Source organism: Oncorhynchus keta, chromosome 34 (genome assembly GCF_023373465.1).
Source record: "Oncorhynchus keta strain PuntledgeMale-10-30-2019 chromosome 34, Oket_V2, whole genome shotgun sequence".
NCBI classification, from domain to species: domain Eukaryota; kingdom Metazoa; phylum Chordata; class Actinopteri; order Salmoniformes; family Salmonidae; genus Oncorhynchus; species Oncorhynchus keta.
In genome coordinates this window covers 22,199,988-22,224,896 of record NC_068454.1, presented here as the reverse complement: position 1 = coordinate 22,224,896, position 24,909 = coordinate 22,199,988, and the positions used below count along the sequence as shown (strand labels likewise).

Genomic DNA, 24,909 nt, shown 5'->3' with positions numbered 1-24,909 from the left:
AGGGTTCTACAAGCAGTTGTTTCAACAGGAAAATAGCTTCCGGAGCTTTGTCCAAATACTGATGGACTGCAGTAAAATAATGGTCTGCAATTCTCCCAAGGAGATGTGGATGTCCTGAATATGACTACAAAATGTAAGTCCTCTCGAGATGATGACAGCACTGTCTGTGAATCATTATTAACAATGACTGGCAAAACAGACTAGAGGGACAGTTCAGGAGGAATAACAGCACGCCCACAAGTCTGAAAAAACCTGTAACCAGCCCAGGAGACAGACCCAGGCTAATAGTGGTTAAGTTCCTGAGGTTGAGGACAGAATGGCTGTTCTGGAGAGAGCCAAGAACTTGAGAGGAAACAATATATTCCACAATGAGGACTTCTCTGAGTCTGTGCGCCAGAGGCGGAAATAACTTAACTCAGCTATGAAAGCTGCTAGAGAGTACGGGAACATTGCTTACATCCACTATGACAGGCTCATTGTCCACCCTCCTTCCCAAAAGCCTGGGAGGAATGAGAGAACCAAGCCTCAGGGCCAGTAGCTTCAGCCCCATATTACACACACATTTTGTATTGATCACATATTCACAAATGCTGTAGAGCTTATAGTGAGTCACCATAACATTGTGGCAATAACAAGGAAAGCCAAAGTGCCAAAGGTTGAAAGTCATTTATAAGAGATCATACAAAATGTTTTCTCAGGATTTTTTTGTTGAAGATGTAAAAAATGTATGTTGGTCTGATGTGCATGAGGAAGTGAATCCATATGCTGTACCGGACGTATTTGTACAATTATTCATACAAATGATTGACAAGCATGCAACTGTGAGAACCATTAGAGCCCCATGGTTTGATAATTAATTGAAAAATGTTATGGTTCAAAGAAATGATGCAGTGGAGGTGGTTAACAAGCCAGGGCTCTCGGCTGATTGGTTGGCATACTTTAAATTGAGAAATGTTGCGACTAAACTTAACAAAAAGAAGAATAAATGATATTACCAAACAAAGACTACTGACATAAAACATCATGGAAAAAGCCTTTGGTTAATTTAAATGATAACATGGGCAGAAAACCCAATTCATCTCCATCATTCATTGAAGTTGATGGGTCATGTATAATCAAACCTTTCTATATGGCCAATCCTTTCAATGACTATTTCACTAGTAAAGTGGAACAACTCAGAAGTGAAATGTCAACATTGAACAATGACCCATCATATTTTTGTATAAAAGATCTAATAATGAAAGAGAATAATTGCTGTTTTGAATTTGGTCAAGTTAGTGTGGGAGAGGTGGAAAAACCATTGTTATCCATCAATAATGATAAGCCACCAGGTATAGACAACTTGATGGAAAACTATTGAGAACGGTTGCAGACTGTATTGCCACCCCTATTTGCTATATCTTTAACCAAAGCCTAAATGTGTGAGTGTCCACAGTCGTAGGAGGAAGCTAAAGTAATTCCACTGCCTAAAAATAGAAAAGCACCCTTTGCTCTAACAGCTGCCCAATCAGTTTGCTACCTGTTTTTAGTAAACTGATAGATAGGATTGTGCTTGACCAAATACAATGCTATTTTTCAGTGAACAAGTTAACTAATTACTTTCAGCATGCATATAGAGAAGGGAACTCAACTTGTACAACACTGACTCAGATGACTGATGATTGGTTAAAATAAATGCATCATATGATATTTGTAGCTGTATTGTTAGATTTTAGTGCCGCTTTTGATGTTATTGATCATAAATTGTTATTGAAGAAACTCACTTGATATGGCTTTGATATGGATGATTCATAATAAACTGGTCTTAAATACATCTAAACCTAGGTATGACATTGGATGGTCGAGTGTCATGGACAAGTCATATTGACTTGTTGTTGTGAAGATGGGGAGGGGTATGTCTGTTCTAAAATGATGACACAAAAATCAACTGTACTAGTTGTTCAGGCACTGGTCTTGTCCCATCTTGATTACTGTCTGGTAATATGGCCAAGGTGTCACACTCGTTGTAATGAGTAGACCAATGTGCAGCGTGAGCAGAGCTCCACATATTTTTAATAAACAGAAAGTCACGAACAAAACAAGAACGCATAAACGAACCGTGAAGCTACTGGTGCACACAGGCAACTATCCGTAGTCAAGATCCCACAAACACAAATGAGGAAATGGCTACCTAAATATGATCCCCAATCAGAGACAACGATAAACAGCTGCCTCTGATTGGGAACCATATAAGGCCAACATAGACATACAAAAACCTAGATGACCCACCCTAGTCACTATCATGCCCCAAACAACATAGAGAATAAACAGCTTACTATGGTCAGGGCATGACACAAGGGCAGCAAAGAAAGACCGTGCAAAGCTGCAGCTGTCTCAAAACAGAGCAGCATGCCTTTAACTGCACATGCCGAACTAACATCAACAACATGCATGCCCGTCTTTCCTGGTTGAGGATTGACAAGAGATCAACTGCTTCTCCTAGTTTGTATGATACATATTATTGTGACAAAAATTACATTGTCTGCATAATCAAAGAACACTAAACTCATACATCCATATATACCCCACAAGACATGCCACCAGGGGTCTCTTCAGACACCTATACATACCCCACAAGACATGCCACCGGGGGTCTCTTCAGACACCTATACATATCCCACAAGACATGCCACCAAGGGGTCTCTTCAGACACCCATACATACCCCACAAGACATGCCACCAGGGGTCTCTTCAGACACCTATACATACCCCATAAGACATGCCACCAGGGGTCTCTTCAAACACCTATACATACCCCACAAGACATGCCACCAGGGGTCTCTTCACAGTACCCAAGTCAGAAACGAATTCACGGAAATGCACAGTTTTATACAGAGCAATGATCTCATGGACATCTCCAATTACCCAAGCAAGCAGCTAAATCACCTTTAAAAACAACTCATCGAACGGCAGGGACTATGACACAGACACACACATTATTTTTGTATTGTATGTTTTGTAAAAAAAAAAATGTTACATTGTTTGTATATCATGTATTTTACATTTCTGTGACTGTCCTTGTCTATCAATGTATCAGTGTTTTGTTACTTGTCATGTTCTGTGTTTAATTGTGGACCCCAGGAAGAGTAGCTGCTGCTTCTGCAAAAGCTAATGGGGATCCTAATAAACAAATAAAGTACTCTTTGAGGCCTATACAAACATAGACCGACCAACAAAAAAAGTATAAAATATAAATAAAAACATACACAGACACGCAGTACAAACACACACACCGTGCAAAGACAAATAGAAAATGCTGCGTCACTTCTCAAAGAAAACACACTCCATGAAATATTCAGTGAAGTAAAGCCTTTCTCTAAGTCTGACTCAGAGTTACAAAAACACAGATAGGAGAAGTAGTTCTGGAAACCTAAACATATCCCGGTGTTAGCGTAGCCACTCAGCTACCCACCGCACGCCCCTCAACACTCATCTGTCTGTTAACACTGGGTGCCGAGCTGCGCACTGGGCCCCTCGCTGTCGCTGTACACGGGGGGCTGTGTGTGTGTGTGTGTGTGTGTGTGTGTGTGTGTGTGTGTGTGTGTGTGTGTGTGTGTGTGTGTGTGTGTGTGTGTGTGTGTGTGTGTGTGTGTGTGTGTGTGTGTGTGTGTGTGTGTGTGTGTGTGTGTGTGTGTGTGTGTGAGTCACAGTGCAGCTGTCATAACCGGTGTAACATAAGCCCTTATTAGACTCCATTAGCCGTCAGTGAAACTAATAAGAGATTGTCAAATACACCCAAACATTCACACTACTCACACTGACAGGAGAGAGAGACACAGAGAGACACAGACAGAGAGAGACAGAGAGAGAGACAGAGACAGAGAAAAAGCGCGACAGAGACACCAAGAGACCCAGAGACCCAGAAAAGTTGCCTCACACTACCATTTGTCTTTTTCTTTCACTTGTTTATCTCCAGAGAACGAGACAGGAAGGAAAGGGTATTCTCTCTTTCTTACCCTTGACACCTGAACTTGACCTGGGAGATTACCTTTGATTTTTAATTCAACATGACTCATTCATCCTTCCACTCACTCATCCATAGAATAGTGAATGCACAGAGAGTGGATCAATATCTTCACACAGCGATCCACACAGAAAACATTCCCATCTGAAAAGAGAGAAGAGGAGTAGATGGTCTCTTGACTTTCTGAGCTGTAGTAATTTCTCTGGGCACAGTGCTCCCATTGGAACAAAAAGTTCCCCTTACACACACCATCTCATCATATCACCATATCTTTGCACACATAATATCATATAACATAATCTTGTCCAGGCCTATTTCCCAGCCCTCCGCCCATGTCAAAACACCCAAAACACCAGCCCAGATCCCTATCATGTCCCAGCTCTCAGCAGCACACACCCTTTCCTCTGATATCCCCCTCTCTCCATGGCCTCCAACAACAGACATACACACAGAGAACTGGTCCTTCCTCCATCCTGATGAGGTGAGAGAGGAGGAGCTCACAGATATAACTACTGTAAGCTGGGCCCTCTACCATACACACAGAACTTCTCACCCAACCCTCATACACACACATAGTGGGTTTCTAGTGGTTAGAGCAAAGGCCAGAGATGGCTGACAGATATGAAGCCGTGCTTTCAAAACGTTACAAGGTACTGTGTACACTCAGAGCCAATGTTGAATATCGACTAGGAATGTATATTTCAGCGATGGAGAGGTAGGGAGGTGAAAGGGAGATAAAATAAGAAATAAAAAAGGGGGGGGATAAGAAACCAGAGGGCAAAATAAAGAAATAAATAGAGAAATAAAAATAAGTACAGGGTATGACTGTCTTACCTTGGCAGGAGCTCCCTCTCTCCTCATAGCCGACGTTACACAGACACTTCCCTATGGGAACTAGCCACTCTCCCTCTGTGCTACAGTACATACGTGGTGGCTCCTGCTCCTTTGAGTGATTGACACACGAGCCCTTCACCTCCACCAATGAATGAGAGTCCATGGGCACCGTGTCAGGGAATGAGGCCAGGTTCCTAACAATGAACGGGCACATCTTAAAGTACACCCTGACTGACACCAGGGCCACACACGCCCCCACGTCCTGGAACGCCAGGTAGAAGCCCTTCTTGGTAACAGGCCCCACCTCCCGGACCTCCGTGTTGAGCTTCAGAATGCGGTCCCCCAGGTCCATTTGAGTGAAGCTCTCGTCTGCAGCGATGGTGTCGATCTTGGAGAACTGGTGTTCTCTGAAGCGGCTGCCCTGGTCCTCATCCGTCTCCAGGTACAGCAGGTTGAAGGTCTCCTTGCAGGTCCCCAGGACCAGGGGGATGGAGTTACAGTCTCTCAGGGTGAACTTTAGCTCCACGTAGATCTTCTTGGCTGACTGGCGGGGGATCCAGTTGGTCCTCAGCCAGTTGTTCTGACTGTACTCCATCACGTTACACACCTGGAAGGTCCTGATGGGAGTGTAGTGCTCGTCAACTCCGCTGATCTCCTCCCACTGAGAAGAGAGAGATGGAGAGAGGGAGGAAAGAAAGGAGGACAGAGATAGAATGTCATTCCAATTCTTTATTCTAAACACACCAGGATAATCATACATCATGTAGTTTAGTCTCCCAGCGGTTAAACTTTGAATCAAAGTTGTGATGAATAGGGAAACACTTGAACGATGGTTATTATTGTGGCTAAAGTGACACTTATTAAATTGCATGGCTTTAAATGACATTATTCTCCATCAGTCATGAGTAGCTGAATGAATGAGTCTCTCCTACACACAGAGGTCTGCTCTGGGTAAGTGGAACTTCATTTTAATGATGAACAGTGTGTTTTCTATTACAATAATAGTGATTTACTTGGCAACCAACAGCATTCATCATTTCTCTTATTTTAACTGTCCCCCATTTCTCTTACTCTGTCAACATCATCCTTTCTCCGCACTCCCTCTCTCTCTCTGATTGCAGCTGTTGAAGCCAGGTATTCTTCTCACACACATCTTCTACATATGGATGTCTCTTTCCAGCATTAGAGGGGATTCTTTGTCGTCCTTCCACAGACTTTTAGCAAGGGTACGAACAAGGGTACGAACAAACCTCTCTCTCTCTCTCTCACTTTGAAAGGAGATGACTGATGGATCTAGGGAACAGGGTTTATACTATTACGAGTTCATGTGTCTTCATGTAGAGCGATATGATGCACATTGAAATATATCAAATGTAATTGTTAGTGCTGGCTCTTTCCACTAATGCTGTCTTTGTATAAGTTCTCTGTGATCCACAAACACTGCAAGAGGATCCCCCCCACACACAGGCTTGCCAGCGCGGTTAGAGAGGGGCAGTGAAAGCAGAGGTTAGAAATGAAACCCAGGTGTGAGCTCAGAGTAACTGAGATATGCAGTGTGTGTGTGTGTGTGTGTGTGTGTGTGTGTGTGTGTGTGTGTGTGTGTGTGTGTGTGTGTGTGTGTGTGTGTGTGTGTGTGTGTGTGTGTGTGTGTGTGTGTGTGTGTGTGTGTGTGTGTGTGTGTGTGTGTGTGTGTGTGTGCGTGTGTGTGCGTGCGTGTGTGCGTGTGCGTGCGTGCGTGCGTACCATCCCATTCCAGAGAGTTACTGTGCTTTAAACCACTGCTGCCAAAACAAATGAAAGTTATTCTACGATGTGCAGACCATCCCCTGCCATACATGACATCATTATGACAAACTTCACCCTTCCCTCGCTCCTTTCCACTATTCCTTTCTCCTCTTTACTTTCTCCCTCTCTTTCTGCATGTCTTTGACATGAGACACGTCATCTCTCAACTGTACAGCCTCTGTACATCCTCTCTTTAGTTGTGATGATGACATTGGGCTTGTATAACTATCTCTTTACAGCACTGACACCGACAAGGAGGGGGAGAGGGGATAGAGGGAGGGGGGTAGAGAAAGGGGGAAAGAGGAGAGAGAGAAATGAAACGGTTGAACCAGCAGTTGGCAAAGCCCTAACACGACTCCCCAGTGTGCACTGGCTATGAAGGCAGGCCAACAAGCATGCTCACACACACACACACAAGCTGCCAGCTAGCTGAGTCTCTGGCAGCGGGGTAGTGAGAGAGGAGAGCTGGTGTTTCAGAGAGGGAGATATGTAATAACCTTATAATCCTTCTCCTGATCACGTTACAATGGAATTACATTAGTTAGAAAAGACTGACATTTCTACAGCCCTGTGGTAGTATCATATACATGACCCCTGTGATTTAGCCTTCACAGACACACACTCACAACACACACAGACACACACTCACAACACACACAGACACACACTCACAACACACACAGACACACACTCACAACACACACAGACACGTACAAGTGTATCCACTCTCACACACAAGTTTCTCAGTTTCCATACTCGTCCTCTTAATTGAAATGCCTGTGAGGTCAGAATTACAGTTACTAGGTTTCCATTATTAAAGGGAGAGAGTGGGAGGAGGGAAAGAGAGACAAAAGGTCAGAGAGAAAGAGTATGTGTGCTCCAGAGAGAAACACACACAGAGAGAGAAAGTGACAGAGTGACAGACAGAATATACTCTATAAGGCTAGTGTTAGGCAGTAGTAGGGGTCGAAAACTAGCAACACCACTTGTCTATATGTCAGGACAACTCTCTCACACTAATTGATATAAAACAACATTCAGACCCTACCCCTGAACTCTGACACCTGTCCCCAGGTCACGGGGGTCCACCTAATGATCAGAAACTCTGACCAAGAAGTGGGCTTCCCAGGCCACTTCAAAGGCCTGAGGGACACAGCTTCAGTCCAATGACACATTTAATTTAGTTGTTTCCTTGTTTTCAACCATCTAAGGTATTTTCTGAACATAAAATTGAAACAATGGATATTATTTACAGTTTGAATCAATGTATTCAGGGATTAGAAATGTAATGGAGCCGGACTCCTGATATGGATGACTGTGACCCAACAGAGAAGGACAGTGGTGAAACCTGAAGCTTCATTGATCTGACTAATGTCCAATAAGGAGTCCGGTTCAGCTGCTTGATTGAGACAAGTCATTTCTTTATTTATTTTTCACTCTTAATTCCCTCCATTCCCACAGTGTGGTCGTAACCAGAGAACCAAGTGCAGAGCAGCTTTCGTTTCCTGATTTGGGTCACCATGACAGAACTCAGAAGACTTTCATCACAGTTTGGACCAGAGAAATACCATAACACTACCTACCACCACCCACCCCCCACCCCCCTTTACACCCCCCTACAGTCCCCCTCTATAGCAGGCCCTCTCCAGGCCTCACCATGTGCTAATCTCTCGTTTATGGACAGGCTTTTCTCTTCTCTCCCAGTGCAGCTGGGGCCTCTCACTCAGTCAGTCAGTCAGTCAGTCAGTTTGTATTTGGGGGAATATGGTGCTATGGTGACTAAATGAGTTTGGGTATTACAATACATGGAGACTGAGGAGTAGTGGACTCTGGCCAAAAGAGCTGTGCCATTAGGCTCTGGACTGGAGAGCAGTAATGTAGTGTGTCTCTCTGGGATTGGATGAGGCGATGCCAAGAGAGCATAGTGTGTACATGTCTTTGCAGGCCCAGACCTCAGGCTCCCAGCACCATATATAGTTTCTCATTAGTCCAGACATGATATTCAGTGGGAGATGAGTTCCTTCTCTGGTTCCTCAGACAATGTGGAATATATCTGTAAATTTGTGGGGGTAAACTGTTAGGGAATTCTCCTTCCAAAGATGTGAAACATAGGCCTGCTGAGGGCACCATGATGATGAGGTCGTCCACATCTTAATCAACAATGAGTCATCAAGAACTCCTAATCGACACCAGAGTGATCGTGACACACACCCCAGGGCTATGGCTGAATTAGAATGAGGCTAGGGTGCACAGTGGGGTTGGGGTGCTGTTTGTGCTGTAACACCGGAGCATTTTGTGCCGTAACACCGGGTAGCACTTTGCTTACAGACCAGGGGCCCATCTGTCACCGTCAATATGTATTGTGTGTGTGTGTGTGTGTGTGTGTGTGTGTGTGTGTGTGTGTGTGTGTGTGTGTGTGTGTGTGTGTGTGTGTGTGTGTGTGTGTGTGTGTGTGTGTGTGTGTGTGTGTGTGTGTGTGTGTGTGTGTGTGTGTGTGTGTGTGTGTGTGTGTGTGGCCCCATGCCACCACATTTTGAGAAATCATTTCAGAGGGACTGGCTCTCAGGACAGAATGCTTATCAGCCGCCGTCAGCCAACGACATGAGTAATTACCCATGATTCACCTTGAGGACTTGATCATCAGCACTCTCTCTCTCCCCCTCTCTCTTCATTCAGCGCTCTCTCTCCACCATCCTCTTCATCCAGCACACTCTCCTTCCCCCTCTCTTTCTCTTCATCCCCTTCTCTCTCACCGTTCAAGACCACAGCAGGCAGTGGTTTCTGCAGGGTTATTCAGTAGTGTATCTACGTACCGTACCTTAGTTCAACCCACTCACTGTATTTTCAATCTGTTCTGAATCTTTCAACTTTACATAGAGGAATTCCCACTCTCAAAGGTTATGTCAATTACCCAAACCTGGCCTCAAACCCAGTCCAAAATAAGCAGGAAACATTAAAAGTCATTGTTCTGTAAGTGTGTTTGGTTCAACCTTACAAAATAACCTCTAGATTTTATAGTGCCGGTAGTTAATATATAGCTGGTGGAAACCAGGGCTGGCAGCTCTATAGAACAAATGAGAGGATTACCTTTAGCTCCAGCCAGCCAACACTTAATAAAGTTCAGAGGAGAAATTGGCTGCTGCAGCCCACGAGGCCAGTACGGTAACGGGTAGACAAATAAACACAGTAGACCAACACACAGAACCACACACACACACATACGCAGATTTAGACCGTGGCATTGGTAGAGACACAGGAGGAAGTAGGTAAAATAGGGAAGGGAAGGAAGTCATGCAGTTTTGTGTTTTGATTGTGTTGTTGTACAACTGAGTTATTAATGTTTGATCTCTGTGTTGTAATACTAGGTTAGTAAGGTTTGATCTCTGTGTTGTAATACTAGGTTAGTAAGGTTTGATCTCTGTGTTGTAATACTAGGTTAGTAAGGTTTGATCTCTGTGTTGTAATACTAGGTTAGTAAGGTTTGATCTCTGTGTTGTAATACTAGGTTAGTAAGGTTTGATCTCTGTGTTGTAATACTAGGTTAATAAGGTTTGATCTCTGTGTTGTACAACTGAGTTATTAATGTTTGATCTCTGTGTTGTAATACTAGGTTAGTAAGGTTTGATCTCTGTGTTGTAATACTAGGTTAGTAAGATTTGATCTCTGTGTTGTAATACTAGGTTACTAATGTTTGATCTCTGTGTTGTAATACTAGGTTAGTAAGGTTTGATCTCTGTGTTGTAATACTAGGTTAGTAAGGTTTGATCTCTGTGTTGTAATACTAGGTTAGTAAGGTTTGATCTCTGTGTTGTAATGCTAGGTTAGTAAGGTTTGATCTCTGTGTTGTAATGCTAGGTTAGTAAGGTTTGATCTCTGTGTTGTAATACCAGGTTAGTAAGGTTTGATCTCTGTGTTGTAATACTAGGTTAGTAAGGTTTGATCTCTGTGTTGTAATACTAGGTTAGTAAGGTTTGATCTCTGTGTTGTAATACTAGGTTAGTAAGGTTTGATCTCTGTGTTGTAATACTAGGTTAGTAAGGTTTGATCTCTGTGTTGTAATACTAGGTTAGTAAGGTTTGATCTCTGTGTTGTGATACTAGGTTAGTAAGGTTTGATCTCTGTGTTGTAATGCTAGGTTAGTAAGGTTTGATCTCTGTGTTGTAATACTAGGTTAGTAAGGTTTGATCTCTGTGTTGTAATGCTAGGTTAGTAAGGTTTGATCTCTGTGTTGTAATACTAGGTTAGTAAGGTTTGATCTCTGTGTTGTAATACTAGGTTAGTAAGGTTTGATCTCTGTGTTGTAATACTAGGTTAGTAAGGTTTGATCTCTGTGTTGTAATACTAGGTTAGTAAGGTTTGATCTCTGTGTTGTAATACTAGGTTAGTATGGTTTGATCTCTGTGTTGTAATACTAGGTTAGTAAGGTTTGATCTCTGTGTTGTAATACTAGGTTAGTAAGGTTTGATCTCTGTGTTGTAATACTAGGTTAGTAAGGTTTGATCTCTGTGTTGTAATACTAGGTTAGTATGGTTTGATCTCTGTGTTGTAATACTAGGTTAGTAAGGTTTGATCTCTGTGTTGTAATACTAGGTTAGTAAGGTTTGATCTCTGTGTTGTAATACTAGGTTAGTAAGGTTTGATCTCTGTGTTGTAATACTAGGTTAGTAAGGTTTGATCTATGTGTTGTAATACTAGGTTAGTAAGGTTTGATCTCTGTGTTGTAATACTAGGTTAGTAAGGTTTGATCTCTGTGTTGTAATGCTAGGTTAGTAAGATTTGATCTCTGTGTTGTAATACTAGGTTAGTAAGGTTTGATCTCTGTGTTGTAATGCTAGGTTAGTAAGGTTTGATCTCTGTGTTGTAATACTAGGTTAGTAAGGTTTGATCTCTGTGTTGTAATACTAGGTTAGTAAGGTTTGATCTCTGTGTTGTAATACTAGGTTAGTAAGGTTTGATCTCTGTGTTGTAATACTAGGTTAGTAAGGTTTGATCTCTGTGTTGTAATACTAGGTTAGTAAGGTTTGATCTCTGTGTTGTAATGCTAGGTTAGTAAGGTTTGATCTCTGTGTTGTAATACTAGGTTAGTAAGGTTTGATCTCTGTGTTGTAATACTAGGTTAGTAAGGTTTGATCTTTGTATAACATATATGTTATATATACATATTTAACCATATTACAATCTGATCCTCCTCCTCTTTAACAAGACAAATAAACACAATCTGTCACCCCATCCACGCATATGGTGAGCCCATCACATACTTAGCCTATGGATAGGTCAATCCCACTTGATTTAGCTCATAGGATTACAGGAAATAAAATGAGCTTGTATTGTTTGTTCGAAATGTCCTTAGCACCATTAAAATCTACAAATCTGCTGACAGAACAGAATGCTGACAGACAGGATAGAATGTAAAGACGTGTGTAAACCATGAGACATGTATGTACTACTCACCCCGTGTGATGGGTAGGAGATCCATCCCAGCTCCCCCTGGCTGGCTTTGGAGTCCAACAGGTTCACTGTAGAGAGGAGGAGAATAACAACAGGGATGGGTGTCGGGAAGTGACTATGGGAAAGCAGGTAGTCCTGGCACCACTGTGGACATTTTGAATCGCTATCCTTCTGATGACTAATTAGCCTCATCCTCCTTTCTCTCTAAACCTGGCCTTGGGACCTCCAGTCAAGAGCCATTACCAGGATAGTATTTACCCAGCTGCTCAATTCGCAGGACTCCTTAGGACACATAGACACACACACCAGGCCTGTTTCCCTCTGAGGACTTCCTAAAGCTAACCAAAACAGAGACAGCCTGCTGCACTGTCCTCCAAAGCAAGAGGGTCTGTGGCGACCTGGAAGGCTGTTGAGTCACTGCTACAGCTGTGTGAACTGTCCCTCCTCTGAGTTATATAGTACTGATACACATGTACTGTAGGGTCAGGAAACCACATATGATGTTACCAATATTTGGATATACAATCCCTGTCAGCCTGTAACTCTCATGTTCTAAGCTTTACATTGGCATCTTTAGGTTTTCAGATAAATCATGGGCTCTGACTGGACAAATGTACAACATTCATTAATACACTGTAAATATGGAAATTATTATATTATTTCACCAATTTTAGCTTTCAATTAATTATTTTGTTGTTAATTAATTGAAACGTTTGTCTAGCGGTCATCGAGAGCTATGGTTAGATCGTGTGATCTGAATGATGTGAGTGTTATCAGACATACACTACATGACCAAAAGTGTGTGGACACCTGCTCAACAAACATCTCATTCAAAAATCATGGGCATTAATATGGAGTTGGTCCCCCCTTAGCTGTAGTAACAGCCTCCACTCTTCTGGGAAGGAGTCCACTATATGTTGGAACATTGTTGCGGGGACTTGCTTCCATTCAGCCACAAGAGCATTAGTGAGGTCGGGCACTGATGTTGGCCGATTAGGCCTGGCTCGCTGTCAGCGTTCCACTTCATCCCAAAAGTGTTCCATTGGGTTGAGGTCAGGACTATGTGCAGGCCAGTCAAGCTCTTCCACAAAGATCTCGACAAACCATTTCCGTATGGACCTAACTTTGTGCATGGGGGCATTGTCATGCTAAAACAGGAAAGGGCCTCCCCCAAACTGTTGCCACAAGATGGAAGCACAGAATTGTCTAGAAAGTCATTGTATGCTGTAGCATTAAGATTTTACTTCACTGGAACTAAGGGGCCTACCCCGAACCATGAAAAACAGACCGAGAATTATTCCTCCTCCACCAAACTTTATTTTTGTGTGTGTTATCTTTATGTATCTTTTTTTTATTCAGGACCCACTCAGGAGCTCAACTTTACAGTTGGCACTATGCATTGGGGCAGGTAGTGTTCTCCTGGCATCCGTCAAACACAGATTCGTCCGTCGGACTGCCAGATTGTGTAGTGTAATTGATCACTCAAGAGAACGCATTTCACCTGCTCCAGAGTTTAATGGTGGAGAGCATTGCATTGTGATTTTATGCTTGTGTGAGACTGCCTGGCCATGGAAGCCCATTTCATGAAGCTCCCGACAACCAGTTTTTATGCTAACATTGCTTCCAGAGGCAGTTTGGAACTCAGTAGTGATTGTTGCAACCGAGGACATATGATTTTTATGCGCTTCAGCACTCGTCAGTCCCGTTCTGTGAGCTTGTGTGACCTACCACTTCGTATTTCAGCCGTTGTTGCTCCTATACATTTCCACTTCACAATAACAGCACTTACGGTTGACCAGGGCAGCTCTAGCAGGGCAGAAATTTGACAAACTGACTTGTTGGAAAAGTGGCATCCTATGAAGGTGCCATGTTGAAAGTCACTGAGCTCTTCAGTAAGGAACATTCCAATGCCAATGTTTGTCTATGGAGATTGCATGGCTATATGCTCGACTTTATACACCTGTCAGTAACAGGTGTGGCTGAAATAGAAGGGGTGTCGAAAACTTTTATATATATGGTGTAGGTGGACCTATGTCGGCGAATACAGCACGGCTTGGAATGTTGCTCTTCCAATCAGCATCCAGAATCCAACAACTCGTTTTATAATTACTAAGAAAGAACAGTATGATAAGATCTGTGACACAGAGCCTCTGGTGGGTTGCAGTGCCGCTGGTGCAACAACAAAACAGGGAAAAAGCTCATTTAATCTTGATTCAATCTTCCTTCAAGATCTGTGTTTTCAAGGGAGGCTGGGATCAGATATCCTGACTAACAAGTGTTTGAGAGGAGAGTGAAGATCTGTGTCAGTCTCTATGGCAGGGTTCCTCAACTGGCTGCCCGCAGGTGGTTTTATTTGGCTCCCCAAAAAATGTTTTACAAACATTGTTGGACATAAAAACACCAGGAAATCTGCTCAAAATTATACTAATTTTGGAAATCTGTTCCCAGGTATTCCTGCTCATAACAGAGAGACACATCTGATTGTATACAAATATAAGCAAGGTTTGAAATGATTATGTTTTAGTCAAACATTATATCTGTTTGGGCATCTTGAGGTCTACAAATGAATTAGAATTCTGTTCCAGCCCCCGACCATCCACTCAAGAAGAAAATCAGCTGAAGCTAGATTATGCTCCCTGCTCTATAAGGAGTTCTGAACATGATCCCAATTGGTTAGGTATCTTAAGGTTAGGTATTAACTCTATATTGATTTGCTACCTCCCTTTCCAGTTTGCACAGGATCGAGGACAGTACGGAGTGGAGAAGAGAGAGTATAGGAGGGGAGAGGAAAATAAAGATTATTAGCACATTACAGACTGAAGCCAACAAAATTGAGGCTCACCTAAATTCTAGCCAAACAGCACGCACACACACACTCCTATTAAAGCTAATAAAGCTATCTGCTGCTGTCAGATTATAGCAGTGCAGCATCCAGCTCCATTGGTTCCAATTTACATTTCTCAACGAGCCAGGCCCCATCTCAAATTGAGCCAAGCGAGGGAATTTGAGAGCAGAAAATTAGATGGCTCTATCTGAAGCTGCCTCTCCAGCTGCATGGGCCGGAAATCACCACCAAAGTCCCACACACTCACACAAAGATCCACATGCACACAAACACAAATACATGCCCAGACACTCACACAGAACACTCACACAGACACTCTCTCGTCAGTGTGACTACCCAGTCAGTCGGCCGTAGTGTGTTTCAGAAAGCACAGACTTTTTATGGTAACTAACAGTAAAGAACAGTATTAATAGCAGTCTTCTGAGTAGACTACTGGTGGTCTCTGGTCTGGGAGCAAACAACATGGGAACAGTCAGGTGAGTCAATACGGGAAAGACAGAGGCAGAGTAACACCACCGGCCTAATAGTTCCATCTGATGTAGAGAATGAGCTTTTATTGAAGATTTCAGCTCTGCAGCAAAGTGTACACAGGGTTGTAGGCAGACAGGATGCACAGTGAGCAGTGTCTGCAGGAACACATCAATATGATATAGAAATCAGTCTGCCCAGACTGCCACAGAATGTAGGGAACACGCCTGTTATGACTGCCGGTTATGTATGTGTGTAAGGGTCTGCAGTAGTCTGTCTGCAGCCAGGCACATCTGCAGGTTGTGACTGTGTGTTCAGGGTGAAATGTTCTCCTCCCATAATGAATTATTCACACCGAGTGTCGCTGTGTCTGATGCTGCTGCTGGTTCCCCTCTCACAGCTCATGGTTCCCCTCTCACAGCTCATGGTTCCCCTCTCACAGCTCATGGTTCCCCTCTCTTTGCTCATGGTTCCCCTCTCACAGCTCATGGTTCCCCTCTCACAGCTCATGGTTCCCCTCTCACAGCTCATGCATGCAACTAGCTCACAGTCTCACGTCAGAATTAGACGTTCAAACGTCAAATGTCGACGTTGTTCCAAGCGTCAAATGTTGAAGTGTTTAAGGTTAAATTTAGGGATTAACTCCAAAATCTTAAGGTTAGATGTTAACTCTGAACGGTTAAGATAAGGGTTAAGGTTTGGGATAGGCTTAAAACAACTTTCTATGGCTGGATTTGAACATGCAACATTTGGCACCAGAGGCAACAGTGAGCGTTGTCCTGTCTCGACTTCCTCAGGCATGGGATGGAAGCCGAATACTGACTTGTAATCACGTGTGACGTGGCTGCATACACGCACGTACACACAGTCTGTGTCTCTAATAAACCCATACATTGTGAGATATTGGATAACCTATAAACACCGCCTATACATCACTTCCACCACTTTACACTGCTATACCTACAAGTTGACTCATAACCCACAGTCCCCGCGGTTATATCCTCAGGGTCATTAAATATCGGGGCAGACAGGTTAGGGTCATTAAATATTGTGTGGCTGAAGGGCGTAAAGAGCAACAATACCTTTAAAAAAGTAATGCATGTATAATTATCGTGCAATTTAGGCTTCGTTTAGTTTTTTATTTTAGGCTATCTGGTATTAGCGCATAAACCTAAACTTTAGGGCTTAACTGTAGCTCGCCAAATAGCCTACACAGCCAATCGCCAAATAATGCTTTAGGGAGCTTGCAGAAAAAAATGTACGTACATTTCATTAAATAAGACAAAAGCTGCAAAAGGAGAGAATTTATGAAAATAAAGATGGGAGGGCCAGAAAAGTAATGTTTGCAAAAGATTTGGTGAAGTGGTAAAATATGATCATATCAGTGCCGGCTATGTTATGTGTGATGTTTGTGAGGCGCTATGCAAAATTGACAGTCACAAGAAGGGACTTCAAATGGGACTATGGTATGTCAAAGGAACTGTAGCCTGCTGTTTAGATAGGTTAAATGGAAACTGAAATCTGGACACTGACGATAGGTCTATAACCTCTCACATAGCCTTAATAATAACTCCTGTAGTATTAAGCATTTGTTGCAGTAAAATTATACACCAAAATAAGGCAACCATTGGACTCGGGAACAGGAGTGGAGAAATAGTATTTCTTTCTGCATCTTGAGATAATTAAATGCTCAGTTACCATCTGTAGAGGTGCGGTCTTAATCATAAAAGCATCATGAAAGCTGATAGTATTTCAACAAATTAAAATATGCATCGAAGCCGAACTGAAATCTTATCAGAAACAACCGGTCAACAACCGGTCAAACTGATGTCATTTGGACATTTTGCACGTTAAATCTTTCATTCTTTTGCGTTATTGTATTTTTCCCTCAGAAAAAAAACTTTACCGATGTCAACTAGTATTAAACTAGAATTCATTCTATCGACCTATTCCATTATTCTGTTGAGCAAATGTGTATTTAGTCTTCTAGGGCAACATATGACAAAAGAGAAGATACATGTATCTAATTACAGACAAGTTGATTAACAAATAGCCTACCAAAATGTCGGAAATTATAAGCAGAAACACATCAAAATCAGGCAAAAAAAATCCTGCACCCCTGTCAAAAAATAATTGTTATGCCGTCATTGACTGTAGCCTATATAGCATATAGCGTATTTTCTATATTTTCGGGTAAGGGTTGGCTGCGGACCTCAGATGTTCACTTTACCACATATAGTCGGGCGGATGAGGATGGTTTATTTGCAAATTGCGGGCGGATGCGGGTGAACAAACAGCTGATCCGCGCACCACTAACCTAAAGGCCTCCCATCCAGCAGATAGGTATACCACACACACACACACACACACACACACACACACACACACACACACACACACACACACACACACACACACACACACACACACACACACACACAGAGAGAGAGAGAGAGAGAGAGAGAGAGAGAGAGAGAGAGAGAGAGAGAGAGAGAGAGAGAGAGAGAGAGAGAGAGAGAGAGAGAGAGAGAGAGAGAGAGAGAGAGAGAGAGAGTGTTTTGGAACTGTTGTATGTGTAATGTTTACTGTTAATTTTAGTTGTTTTTCACTTTATATATTCACTTTGTATGTTGTCTACCTCACTTGCTTTGGCAATGTTAACACATGTTTCCCATGCCAACAAAGCCCTGAATTGAGAGAGAGAGCGAGAGAGCACTACTTTTTAAAGCGGGAGCATGTGTAAGCACATTTCCAGACCACCTGAAAGGTACTATCGCTCACAAACCTCTGCTCCTCCCAGCGGGGCTACTGCCCCGGCTTCTCCGGGCAAGGCCTCCCTGCCACCGGCTAAAAATACCACCACCTCCCGGCGCCCTGGCAGGGAGAGAAACTACCCCGCGTCACGCAGCCAGACTCACCACTGCCGCCTATTCACACACGCACGCGCTCCCGCAAACATAGGCCTACCAAGACTTTCTCTCATTTTATGCTGCACACTCACTGCTCAAAGATAACTTACACTGAGAAAATACACTGATCCGTTGGTGCAAGAATCCCTCTTCAAATCAAGCCAATACGCCTGCGTACAATATCACATACATTCTGGCCAAATTATCCCCCAAAAATTAACAATTCTAAAAGTGGCCGTATTACTTTCTAGTCCTGGGGTAGACGAATTGCAATACGAGACACAGTGTCGTGGGTCATCAAAGTTCCCCCATGGCCATGGCTTTAGACAAGCACTGCTAAATGGCAGAAACATTAAATAAATGTAAATATGAGTGTGTATAGCAGGTAGCCTGCCCAGATAGGAGAGGAGATATTAAATAAGTCACTGCTATAACTCTGTGTTATCGATTACAGGGACATACTGTATTACGGTAGGGAGTTTATCCATTGTCCTGCTACTAGCCTTAACCAATAGCATGTGGTCCTATACACATTTGCTCAAAGTCATGGCCTATTGAAAACATGAATATATGGACATGGTGATACAATTCAGTATATAGGTTGCACCATTTTCACAGCATTTTTTTATCTGAACTGCCAATAATTCAATTTGAATAATGGGTCTATTATATAGGCAGGCCCAAGTTAAGGGGTATTTCACAATTCGTTGTTCTTTATTTTGGTTGATTTTATTATTATTTTTTTTTAAGAAAAACTACCATTACCCTATGTGGAAGGTGGAAAAAATTGCGTCACCATATTTTGGTCCATGACCGAATTGTCTGACCTCGCAGTAGGCCTCTGCCCTAGCACACTACCAATCTAGCATTCATATGGCTTTTAAAATAGTACAATATCCTGCTAAAACTTTAACAATATATTTATCTGTCAAAGCAATATATTTTTCTTACGTCAGTTCAAATTGTTTTTAAGTGCAATGGGTTTTGAAGATCTCACGAGGACCTGATTAAACAGCCTCAGATAAAACAATAATAATGGGCGGTATAAGATCATTCAAACGAAAACAATAAAAACAATATAGGCATAAGTAAATAAATAAATGAACATTTATAAAGTTGAAGGCCTGGTGGGGAAACATCAGATCCCTAAAATCTATTTTAACATTAAAATGCTGATCAGGCGTAAGGCGAAGCCTGTGCGTGATGTTGAAACTGTACCTTGCCGAAGTTGTTGAAAGATTTATTCCTTCATCAAATAAACACAAGAGTAGCTAGAAGTTTTCCAAAAAAACAATAATATATGTTGGCTAATTATAAAGAGTATTGTCATCATCATCATTAGGCCTATAAGTAATGATAATGATGAATAGCCTGATATTATTGTCTAATTATCGTTAATATAATTAACCTAATGAACTTCTACATTTTGAGAGGAAGCATAAAAGGTGACATAATCCTAGTCGTCATGTAATAGTTCAGTTTTATATTTCTAAAACGTCCATATTTTCCCCCGCCTTACAACAGGACTATATCACCTGCTTCACAGATTATTCTGAACATTCACAAAACACACACACACACGCACAGGTTGTCCTAAAGCTATCCTATATCACAGTCTATTATTTTAGGGTATGGGTTTTATATAATGCAGCCCAATGAGCCATGCGAGTCGTGGTTCCGCTAAGCCCCAAAATAGGGCGTTACGGATTGAACAGTGGTTAGACTTACTAACTATTACTAATGTCAATTTACGACTTTGTATGCTCTGAAATGATAGATATGATATTTGGAAACAAAATGCAGTGAATATTTCCAATATGACGTTATTTTATTTAACTAGGCAAGTCAGTTAAGAACAAATTCTTATTTACAATGACGGCCTATACCCGACAGACCCTAACCTGGACGATTTAGGGTCAATTGTAGATGCATAGCCTACAAGCTTAACCTACATTTTGCGGGAAAAGCTATATAGGCATATCAAATAAGATACTTTTATATTGCCAAGGCCCCATTTTTTGTTCTGCGCTCATAAAAGGAAATACACCAGATATCCATGGTCCATGTTCTTTGAATTTTAAAATGAACGGAGAAAATGTGGCTTTGTGCTAAAAGTTTTCTTTATGAAAGGGACTTATGCAGTGTAGCCTGTAAAGGAAGGGAGGGGGTTCTGACTTAACCGGGCCCCGATGACACGGTGCCTCGAGCACAAAAACAGCATCAAACAGGGAGACGATTCCTCTCTTCCCTCTTGCTCCGCAGAGTGTGCATTTTCTGTTTCTGATAGAAGTATTTTTGATACTTCTATTATTACAGATAGGCTAGAGCGTGTGCGGCTTCACGGTGAGAACGGCTCGATACTGACACTCTCTGGTAGACAGACCGGGTGTTTCGGGTGGCCATACAATGCACAAAAGCAGACTTTTATAAATAATAAGCTACAGGCTACGAAAATAATGGGCAATTAACAACGGATACATAGCCCATTGTTATTAGATTATTCTACCACCACAGGAGATAATAATAACTTCATGACCGATAAATAAGTGCATAGCCTACATAGCCCTAAACAATAATTAGGCTAACAAAAATAGAACGACTAGGCCTATATTTGACTTGACTATACTGTGTATGTCGACGTCTGGCCTGCCGAGATCGAGCTGTGTGGGCTACTGGAAGTAGTGAGGTGAATAAAAGTGTCAAACAGTAAAAGCAGCCAAAAAGCATGTGCTGTAGAATCGAAAATATCAAAGCTGAAATAATCCCCTCAAAATGTCAGACGTTTCTTAAAAACAAAACACATAAATTGTGTCCGGCCAATCCCAACATGCTGCCCAGAGACCCATAAACGTAATTAGGCATACATCAAATCTAAAAAATAAAGTAACTTCATAATCTCCAAGCTTGGTTTATTAACCGTTTATATAGCCTATGAGTTAGACTACAATATAGGTCTAAAGATGAGACAAGGCGATACTATACGCGCCTCTACCCAGCAGTTTACATGCATGGAGAAATGACTGGTTTGTAGCAATACTAAATCCTTCCCGTTACAATACATTGATCAGCTTAAAGAGCTATGATGTGGATTGAAATCTAGGCATTTGTCCAAAGACAAAGTTGTGTTATGTTGCCTTAACTTTGACCTCTCGCGCTGGCCCATAGGCCTAATCTGTCTGACCTTTGAGCGTTATTCGTTGTTCATTTTGATACCATATTCTCAGGCCATTTTTTTATATTCAAGCGTTGTCCTTTCCTTCAAGAAAAACACAAAAGTGATACTGTAGTCGCCTATGGTATAGGCTTTGTGCTGTAGACGATATGTCCACCCTGTTGCAACAAAGAATAGGGAGTGAGGGACTTTTATCTCCCTCACCAACTTCAAACATCAGCTATCCGAGCAGCTAACCGATCGCTGCAGCTGTACATAGTCTATTGGTAAATAGCTCACCCTTTTTCACCTACCTCATTCCCATACTGTTTTTATACTGTTTTTATTTATTTACTTTTCTGCTCTTTTGCACACCAATATCTCTACCTGTACATGCCCATCTGATCATTTATCACCAGTGTTAATCTGCAAAATTGTATTATTCGCCTACCTCCTCATGCCTTTTGCACACATTGTATATAGACTGCCCATTTTTTTCTACTGTGTTATTGACTTGCTAAATTGTTTACTCCATGTGTAACTCTGTGTTGTCTGTTCACACTGCTATGCTTTATCTTGGCCAGGTCGCAGTTGCAAATGAGAACTTGTTCTCAACTAGCCTACCTGGTTAAATAAAGGTGAAATAAAATAAAATAAAAAAAAATAGGCCTATGGGGAAATGCTGTCTAGTCGATCGCATGTTTTCAGTTGTGTGCCTTCAAGGTCTTAGGCTATTTATTCACTTAAATTGTTTATAGGCCTATATGTTTACAGTTCAATTATGTTACAATTCATCAGGGAAAATATATTCTATAACATGTTCTCAAATTTGAATTATAATGCCTATAACTAATGCGAAGCCTATTACCATGTAAAAACAAGTCAATAATAGCGTGACAATAAATAGCTTCATTTTACTGAGCTCACTCTTGATTATTATTTGGCTTTGTCTCACTATTGACCGTACAAGTAGGCTACAGGAATTTCTCAATGTGCAATTACCTGAGGAGCTTTGGCATTTGAAACTATAGGCCAATAATTTCATAACTGGACCATGTGTGTGCATGCGTATGTGCGGCGCGAAAATAAACAACCCATCGAGAGTGCATGCGTCGGCGGCGCGATAATAAACAACCCGTCGAGAGCAGCCTATTCAAGGAAAAGTAGCCAATGGATTAGTTAAGCGATGGAAATGTCGAGTGGAAGAGTCCTTGCGTACAGCGCGCTATGGGATATCAATCAGGAGAGTGTGCGTGTTCCTTCGAGCACGTCTCCACAAAGTGGGGCATATTTATATAATCCAATAAACTATCCGTGTGAATGAATACTAATTCATGTGAATAGGCAGCATTTTCTAAATACACATCTATTGAGGCTAATGTGTGATCCGCTTGGGTTAAGAGGAGCGAAGGTTCACTGCCTGCCTCTGGTTCTTTAGTGTGCACTACAGCGCTTGAACTGCCTGCTTCTACTCGGTGTTGTTGTCTTGGGACAATAGCCTACATGGGGATCTGTGAGTTATAATACCAAACATATTAATGAACACTTCCGCATCCACGTTTCAAAATGTATTATTATCACTATTTAGAGAATAATGATGGAATACCAATCGTTAATTCCAACCAATATATGCACGGACACCCCACTGTTAAATGCATAAAGCTGATTATCGTGATCCCCCATCCAACACCAGTTTCCATCGATTTACCAGCGGGCCAAAGCTCTTAATGAGAGTTTAAAACGCTACACGGAGTCCGTGCATCAAGCCTTCTATTGCATTACATCCATCTTGGATCAAAACACAGACTGGGTTAAAATAATTACACGATCATTTAAAAATGTGCTAAAATTCCGCCATGACAATTTTTGGACATTATCGAATGGTCTATCATGACATGTCCAGGCTGTCCCGTCCATCCACAGCATCAGTGCTGTTAGAACAACCTTAAATGCCTGGGGTCCAGACTGCAACACGAGCCGCTGCAGCCTACCACGCTCTCTCTCTCTGGGAGCGAACGCATAACCTATCTCCCCTCTCTAACATGGATATTTACTCTTTCTCTTTTTATGTCAGACCCTCTCTCTCTCACTCTTACCTTCATTGGACGGGTGGATGATCAGAAGTGCTGGGCAAATAAACGACAAGATGAACAGAAAAATACAAAGTAGTAGTGGTTTCGCGCGCGGTTTGCAATCCATGACGGCAGGCAGTTCAGAGGGCAAGACAGCGCGAGGTACATAACTCCGTAAAGCATGCGCCACTGAATGATGTGAGCTCGCTCTCCGGTTCAGACAAGAGGCTCGCATTCAACTCGGCTCCGGGGCTGATGTCAACTTTGACACCGAAGAATGAGGAGGAGTCTGCGCTCTCTCTGTCTTACTCTCTCACTCGCTCTACTGAACGGAGACTGGCTGGAGCGGGGGGGGCTCTCGTTTTCTGCAGGGTCCTACAGAGCTCAATCGATTGGCAAAGAGACGCTCAAGTTCACAAGAGGTCAATTTCCCAACAGATGATCAGAAGTAGGAAGCAGCAGCATTCCCTCTCCAAGCATTAGCCCCAGGACTCCTGCAGCATTCCTTCTCCAAGCATTAGCCCCAGGACTCCTGCAGCATTCCTTCTCCAAGCATTAGCCCCAGGACTCCTGCAGCATTCCTTCTCCAAGCATTAGCCCTAGTAGTCGTGCAGCATTCCTTCTCCAAGCATTAGCCCCAGGAGTCCTGCAGCATTCCTTCTCCAAGCATTAGCCCCAGGACTCCTGCAGCATTCCTTCTCCAAGCATTAGCCTCAGGAGTCCTGCAGCATTCCTTCTCCAAGCATTAGCCCCAGGAGTCCTGCAGCATTCCTTCTCCAAGCATTAGCCCCAGGAGTCTTGCAGCATTCCTTCGCCAAGCATTAGCCTCAGCAATCCTGCAGCATTCCTTCTCCAAGCATTAGCCCCAGGAGTCCTGCAGCATCCCTTCTCTAATCATTAGCCTCAGCAGTCCTGCAGCATTCCTTCTCCAAGCATTAGCCCCGGGAGTCCTACAGCATTCCTTCTCCAAGGATTAGCCCCAGGACTCCTGCAGCATTCCTTCTCCAAGCATTAGCCCTAGTAGTCGTGCAGCATTCCTTCTCCAAGCATTAGCCCCAGGAGTCCTGCAGCATTCCTTCTCCAAGCATTAGCCCCAGGACTCCTGCAGCATTCCTTCTCCAAGCATTAGCCTCAGGAGTCCTGCAGCATTCCTTCTCCAAGCATTAGCCCCAGGAGTCCTGCAGCATTCCTTCTCCAAGCATTAGCCCCAGGAGTCTTGCAGCATTCCTTCGCCAAGCATTAGCCTCAGCAATCCTGCAGCATTCCTTCTCCAAGCATTAGCCCCAGGAGTCCTGCAGCATTCCTTCTCTAATCATTAGCCTCAGCAGTCCTGCAGCATTCCTTCTCCAAGCATTAGCCCCGGGAGTCCTACAGCATTCCTTCTCCAAGGATTA

General features: G+C 42.7%; 1 protein-coding gene across 2 annotated transcripts in view; it reads right to left on the bottom strand.

Annotated features, from left to right (window-relative positions):
- Window positions 1-23,793, bottom strand: part of LOC118366629 (ephrin type-A receptor 3-like) — a 195,746-nt gene extending 171,953 nt beyond the window's left edge. Inside the window, exons 1-3 of one of the 2 annotated variants that reach the window (XM_052493448.1) lie at window positions 23,540-23,793; window positions 12,074-12,138; window positions 4,838-5,498 (exon numbers count right to left, since the gene is read on the bottom strand). In XM_052493448.1, coding sequence (XP_052349408.1) covers window positions 4,838-5,498; window positions 12,074-12,138; window positions 23,540-23,750 — 937 coding nt within the window. In that variant the 5' untranslated portion in view covers window positions 23,751-23,793. The remainder of the gene's footprint in view (window positions 1-4,837; window positions 5,499-12,073; window positions 12,139-23,539) is intronic. The other variant, XM_052493449.1, reaches the window with a different exon arrangement.
- Between the last annotated feature and the right edge of the window lie 1,116 nt (window positions 23,794-24,909).